Here is a 7,355-nt window from a genome sequence, read left to right as displayed (position 1 = left end):
TAAAGTTTTCATTAAAAAATAATATTTTTTTATTATACTATATTACTGTTGCTTTATTATAAAATGTGTTGGTCTAGACGTACATGTTGGAGTGAAAGGAAACTTTAGTGGGGCATGGAAGAATGGACAAATATTTTAGTTTTTTTGCAAGCAGTGTAAGGTTTTAGGAAGAAGTACGTATTGTGTATGTGATGAATAGAGATTAATAGAAAAAGAAAGAGGGAAAATGTTGTAGCAGATGGAATTTAACAGGCAAGAAGGGAGTCATTGTGAGGTCATTCTCATCCCATACTAATTTTTATTTTCTTTGAATTCTCTCACGTTGTGTCATCAGCCCAACCAGCTGCAAAAAGCAACATACCACTGAGATAAGTGGGACCATGTACATATGTACACATCAAGAAAGAGAGAGAGAGAGAGAGAATTCCCCATGACCTTCTCTTTGGATCATCACTTCCCAGAAACCACCATAACAATCCAAGAATTCCAACCATAAATGACAGACTACCAATTTGTCCTCTGCGATGTGTAATGCCATCCATGGCATGCATGCACCATCAGTCTTTGATCAGTACATTTGCATGCCATGTCATGCCAATCTATACTTGCTTACATTAGATACGCCTGCATTGGATTATGGGTAAAAAACCAAACCATTCCGCCTGCCCCCCCCCACCCCACCCCACGCGTGTCCCCCACGCTCCACCTTCCGCCACTTGGCTGCTCACCCCCTCATCCACCCATTTCCAGATTTCCCGATTTATGGCCCTGTACGGCCTCAGAGAACCAGTGCTGTGTTGGGCACAAGTGGGCTGAGACAATGGGGGATGGGGAGGGTACGTATCAGGTGGAGGTGCATGCAAATAAATCTATCATAGAGAGAGAGAGAGAGGAGAGGGGGAGGAGGAGGAGGGTGGTTCATAAACCAGGCAATCTGGGTTGTGCAGAGAGTGGTCTGAGTGGGGTAGGGATGTGGTGGGAGTGACGTAGGTTTCACCGTAAGGCGTGCTTGGAAGCGTGTGATAGGGATTTGGAAATGAATGCAGAAGGGGTTTTAACTCCAGCCTTGGACTTTTCGCTAATCGCTGCACTTGCACCACCACTATTGTCTTATGGCGGCAGAGAGATAGAGAGAGAGAGAGAGAGAGAGAGAAAGAGAGAGAGAGAGAGAGAGATGAAGGAGCTAGAGACAGGGGAATAACAAAGGAGGGGTTGAGTGAGAGAGAGCGAGATGCTTGCATCAGCAATGGAGGAAAAAGGGTTTTTGGAGGTGTAAGCAGTTGTCAATCCGTTCTGAGAACTCGTACGACCCTCTATGGAACTGGGTCAGAGCCCCATCATTGTCTCAATAATCAGCAGCGTGAGTGAGAGAGTCTCCTATCAGCTGATTCAGCTCCCTCACTCTTCTTAGTTTTTTCCACACTATCACCATTCAATTCACTCTTCTCTCCTTCCTCTAATTTTGGCTTTTCAATGAACATAAAAAAATGGGATCCTCCAAATCACTCTCTGTATCATTATTGATTAATAATATTTCAGTTTTCACTGAAAGGTACCCTCTTGCTGCTGTCTCTCTTTGAAGGCAAGCTATATATTGAAATTGAGCCTAGAAAACAGCAATTATTTGGACTTTTGAACATGGGTTTAGTCCCAATTTTGTCAGCATACATAATACATTGGATATGCAGCAGATCCCATTTGAATCTGATTTAACTAGAGCTCTGGATTGGGAGTATGGGTTACCATTAAGAACCCAATGAAAAAGAGAATAATGAGAGAAGAGGCAGTACAAAAGGCAATACCAAAAAAGAGAAGGGTGGAAGGGTTGGTCATGTACTGCAATTCTACTCAAGCTCAGTTTAGCAAAGGGGAAGGGAAAGGTGTAACTGTGCAGTAATCAAGAGAAGCTTTCAAGGGCAGGCTTTTGACAGCCCCTGAATACAAGCAAAGATTAATTGAAGCTCTGATTCTAATTTACTCCTATTCCTGTTTTAACAAGGAAGATCATTATCCATTTGTTAACTCTCCCTCTCTCCCCCTCGAGCCTTGACCTTGCGTCACATCAGTGAAATATAGGGAATAAATGTCCACTGCACAAACCCTCCCTCTCTCCTATTTATTACTCTTCGATAAGTAGAAATTCAAAATTTTAATAATTTTTATATAATATAAAGAAATTATTAAAGACTTACATTGTAAAAGTAATGTTTTAAAAATATTTTCAAAAAATTTGAGGTATCACAAAATTCCTACTCCCTTAAAGTTTAAAATTTTTTAATATAATTTTTAAAGGTATATGATAAATTTATTTATTTTTTTTACAAGATGTATTTTTTTTAATAGAAGTTTCTGATTTTAGGAAGAAAAAAAAAAGTGTGTTCAAGGACACACTCCCTATTTTCTAATTTTAAAATTATAAAATAATAATAAATTTTATGTAAAATATAAAAAAATAATGATTTTTAAAATTATTTTAAAAAAAATGAGATATAAAAATTTTTACTATCTCAAATTTTAAAATTTTTAAAAAATATGAGATAAATCTAGATTTTTATACAAAAAATTCTACTTTCATATAATTTTTTATTTAATTTTAAAATACAAAATAAGAGACATATATGCAAATAGATACTTAATTTTTAAGAATGAAATTTTAATTTTAATAAATATCATAATCAATGATAAAAACATACGGATATATCGGTACTTAGATCTTACGGTTATATGGAGATATATCAGTGGATATTTTGATTCAAAATATCAGTAGATAAAAAATTGATCAAAACTCATGAAAATATAAGAAAAAAATTCTTAAATATGAAATTAGAAATATATTAGACATTTTAAAGTTGTTTTGCTGAAAAAATTGGTATATGTATTATATGATTTGCGATATTAAATTTAATTATATTATGTCGATCGATAAGAAATGTGAATTTTGTAAGTGTACACTAATTATGAAGTTAAATTATTACAAATATACTAATTATGTGATTCAAATATACTGCTATGCTAAGTTAATTTACTTAAAAATATATTAATTAATTATAAAATATACTAATGTAAATTCAATATTATACTAATTTAAAAATGTACTAAGTTAATTTATTCTCAATATGCTATTATTACACTTGAATATCAAAATAAAATAAAATAATTAATTTAAAACTAAATTATTGCAAAATGTAGTGATTTAAATTTAAATGTATTTATGATTTTTATTTAAAAATATTGGTACATTTTAACACAAAATATTTTTATTTAAAAATATTGATAAATTTATTTATGATTTTATATTTATTTTATATTTAATTAATATACAAAATAAATGATAATATAATTAAAATTAACTTATTTATGATATATATATATTTTACAAATTTTACTGATATATCTTCGATATATTTGATATATCTCCAAAATTTCAATTATCTTTTCTCATTTAGGATTGATATTTTACTTGTATTGTCGATATATTTGTGATTACGTCGATATTTACCCATATCCGTCATATAATATATCTTACCTATATATTGTATCTACCTTTTTCGATACACGATATATTCCTATATTTTGATCCTTGATCATAACACACTAAATAAAAATTTGTTTTAACTTCATGAGGAGAAAATTTTGATTTCTGTTCTTATTTTTTAATAAATAATATAAACACAATAATAAATAAAAATAAATAAATTTTATATTGAAAATAAATTTCATTTTTATTTCTATTTCAATGTTTTAGATATGTTCAACTTAGTAGCATTATATATACCAAAAATTATATTATTTACAAAATTTTGGAATTAAAATGGTAAGAGGGTGTTTGATTCTTAGAAAATTTGAAGAAAAATACTAAAAAATAAAATAAAAATAAATTTGAATTATTTTTATATTCTACTTAAAATTCATTTAATTTATTTTAACTACCATACATATAAATTAAATAAATAAAATATACAAAATTTATTATATTTAATTTTTATATTTTTCATAATAAAATCATGTTTTAATATTTTTCTTTTTGTCATATACTTTCTTGAAATCAAACATATTCTCTAAGACAAAAGATTCTATTCATAAAATTGCTTTATACAATGATGCTAAGGGAAAAAACATACATGAGAGGAGGAGAGAGAGAGGTAAAAACCCCATGCAAAATTGGTAAAATTTACAAGAGGGTAAAAAAAGAAAAGGTGGAAATTCTCCTGCTTGGTGAAGAATGAAACACCCCATATAAACCCTACCATCCCAAACTAACCCAACCCAATTTCTAATTTTCCTTTTTTTTTTTTCCTCTTTAATAATGATTTTTGCTATGGTTTTCTTCTAAGGATAACATGGGTATTACATATATTGTTGGTGGCATTAAATGTCCTCCACTGCTCAGCTATGTCCCGGGCGATATTGACTGCGTCGGACGCCGTTCCCAGGAGCCCCCTTCTCGTAAACCCAACTGTGTACAATCCATCCCCTCCCTTCCAACCGTTAGGAAATGGCGTTTTGGGCATCCCCCCATCTTGTGTGAAAAAGTCGCCACTCTGCAAGTATTTCCCAAAAACAAAAATTAGTCCAAATCTAACAGAAGGAAAAGATCTAAACCACAAAAAAAAAAAAAAAAAGTAAAAATTTACAAGACTAAGAACCCATTTGGATTCTCTCTCCCCAAAAGAGGAAAGATAAGCACTTTCCATACTTCTGTTTTTCTCAAAATTCGTCCTCAGAGCACAATATTTCATGACGGTTACATATCATGACAACCCACAAAGATTCATATTTTTTTGAAAAGGCAGGAGCAATCCAAACAAACCCAACTGATTTTCCTCTTTTTGAAGGGGAAAAAGAATGGTTTTGTACGCTTCTGCATGTATGTAAGGTTGAAAGCGATGCAAGATTGATAATAAGATAGAAGTAAAGCTAAAAAATCATATGTAAAAATGAGTCATGCTGACCTTTAGCCAACTTGGAACATTGCTCTTGTACCCTGTTGCTAAGATTATTGAATGGAATTCTTTTTCCTGACCGTCCAGAAACTTGGCTCCATTTCTTGTTATCTCTCTCACACCTTCCATCACCTGAGAGAGAGAAAAAAACACACCCTTTAAACATTGGCTAAAGGCATTGCAGAAAAGTCGAGGATTCACACAAAATGGGCTCAAAATGGGCTGAGATATTGCAAAAGGTTGCACAAGCGCACACAGAAAATGTGAACCGATACAAGGGTCTGTTTGGGTGGAGGGGCTGGGGTGGTTGATTACCTTGATTTTGCCGGATTTTATCTGCGAGAGGGCTCCTACATCCAGTACTGGGGTTTTTCCGGTGGCATTTTTGAGCTCAATTGGTCCGGTTTTGGGCCTCCGGAGGCCTAAGTGGTCGGTGTTGCCCAGGGTGAAGTTGGCTACTAGTAAGAGGAACTTGTCTACTAGTCTCAGTGGAAGCCATTTGAGAAGTGCCATGGCTACTCCAAATGTTGACAAGCCAAACATCTCTCTAGGTAGAACATGCACCTAAAATCATCAAAATTGAACACATATGAGGCCAGAACCAAGCACACCCACATGAAAAAGGTTCAACATTTATTCAAAATTGATCATGAAACTTGACTCTGATACATACCCAGATAAGAAAATTGAAAAATATAGTGAAAATGAATAGCTTTTGTTCAAGATAATTGATTTTAGTACACACCCAGATGACAGAAATTGGAAAAAACAGCGAAAGGAAACATATGGAAGAAGAAGAAAGAGCTATGTCATTTGTGTATGAAAGTGAAGGAACTTACAGTGTTTCTAACCACGATATGAGGGCTGGCATTATATCTACAGAGGTCCAAGCTCACTTCCATGCCGGAATTGCCGCAACCAACAACCAAAACCCTCTGGTTTCTGAAATCAGACCCGGACTTATACACACTGGTATGAACAACCCGTCCACGGAACCTCTCAAGGCCCAGAATTTCAGGTATTAGAGGTTCAGCATTTTCGCCAGTGGCAACAATAAGCCAGCGAGAGATGTACTCAAAATCCTGAGTTTGAACCTTCCATAGCTTGCAGCTTGGATCAAAATAAGCTCTTTGAACTTGTTGCTTGAACCTGGGGTGGATTGAAAAGTGGGAAGCATAAGACTCCATGTATGATATGAACTGCTGCTTTGTTGGGTACTTGGGAAAATCTTCAGGGAAGCGATACAGTGGGAGTTCACAAAACTGTTTGGGAAGGTGGAGTTTGAGACGATCATAGGTTCTTTGTTGCCATAAAGAAGCTATACAGTCACTTCTCTCGAGAATCAGTGAAGGAACTCCATGTTCAGAGAGGCAAGCTGAAGCTGCTAGACCAGAAGGCCCTGCACCTACAATGATAGGCCCATGAACGCACACGCACCTCGACTGCTTTTCTTCTTCTTCTTTGCAAGATCCCATGTAGGAAGGCCCCGAGCAGCAAAGAAAACAAAAAAAAGACCAAGAAAAAATTGAACCCCCAACCACCTGTTTTTCTTTTTCACTCCCCCTGTTTTCACTCTGTTTCCCCGAGAAAATTTTTACTCTTGAGCGGGAATTTCAAAAGAAAACGCGGAGAGAGCTGAAAAAGGCCCAAAAAGGGTGTCAAGCGAAGCTTAGAGATAGAGTCAATGAGAAGCGAATCAAGCTGTGCTGTGATGTTTATAAATGTTTACAACAGAACAGACTTTTAGAGAGAGAGAGTTGGATAAAGAAAAAAGAAAAAGAAAAAAACAGAGTTTTTAAGAGATTTGAAGTGAGAAGTAGAGAGAGAGAGAGAGGGGTAGAGGTATGATGGAGGCGTGAGGCTGAAGAAAAGATATATGGTTCTTCCTCTCAAGGCTCTTTCTGCAGTGTTTGGGAGATGTAGTGTTGTAAGAAATGGGGCAAAGGGGAAGCTATAAATACATTAATGTGTCTGAACGCAGTCCCTCGCCCAATCCCGTTTCATGCGCGTGCCTCCCACGTCCCGCCGCTTTGGTGGCAGAGAGTGTGTTTGCTGGAGACAACTACAGAGGAGAGTGAAGATGCGGCCCTGGAAAACCACGTAAAAATGAATAGCGCAGGGTGGTTTGGTTAAGTTTTGTTTATTTTAAATAATATTTTTAATAATGAGGGAATGGAGCATAGTGCCACGTGGCTGACATGTCAGCAAGGAGTACTTGCTGCGTTGTAGGAGACCGTTCCCCATACATGCAACCACAATTCCCCTTATACAAATACCTTTCCCTCAATTCTCCAGAGTTCCCTGTCAAACTAATCTTTTTTGTAAAAATAATTCTCCATCTAAACTTGTATTCAAAATATTTGTCAAAATAATGTATCTGTATAACACTAACTTTAACTTTAATTTTTATTA

The 7,355-nt window shown here is 35.0% G+C and overlaps 1 protein-coding gene across 1 annotated transcript; it reads right to left on the bottom strand.

Moving 5' to 3' along the window:
- Positions 1 to 4,066: 4,066 nt before the first annotated feature.
- LOC100249017 (probable indole-3-pyruvate monooxygenase YUCCA4) lies at positions 4,067 to 6,872 on the bottom strand. The gene is made up of 4 exons (XM_002282321.3): positions 5,783 to 6,872; positions 5,259 to 5,507; positions 4,953 to 5,075; positions 4,067 to 4,541 (listed from the first exon to the last, which is right to left on the bottom strand). The coding sequence occupies exons 1-4, from the start codon at positions 6,416 to 6,418 to the stop codon at positions 4,317 to 4,319; spliced, it is 1,233 nt and encodes a 410-aa protein (XP_002282357.1). The 5' UTR covers positions 6,419 to 6,872; the 3' UTR covers positions 4,067 to 4,316.
- Positions 6,873 to 7,355: the final 483 nt, after the last annotated feature.

The sequence above is a fragment of the Vitis vinifera genome, chromosome 4 (assembly GCF_030704535.1).
Source record: "Vitis vinifera cultivar Pinot Noir 40024 chromosome 4, ASM3070453v1".
NCBI classification, from domain to species: Eukaryota; Viridiplantae; Streptophyta; class Magnoliopsida; order Vitales; family Vitaceae; genus Vitis; species Vitis vinifera.
This window is presented reverse-complemented; position numbering and strand designations above follow the sequence as displayed.

Bases quoted from the DNA above. Each gene is read 5' to 3' on its own strand.
- LOC100249017 (XM_002282321.3), bottom strand. From the start codon at position 6,418: ATGGGATCTTGCAAAGAAGAAGAAGAAAAGCAGTCGAGGTGCGTGTGC. The intron at 5,508-5,782 runs GTAAGTTCCTTC...TGATGATTTTAG, and splicing joins ATATCGTGGTTAGAAACACT to GTGCATGTTCTACCTAGAGA. The intron at 4,542-4,952 runs GTCAGCATGACT...AAATACTTGCAG, and splicing joins ATGTTCCAAGTTGGCTAAAG to AGTGGCGACTTTTTCACACA.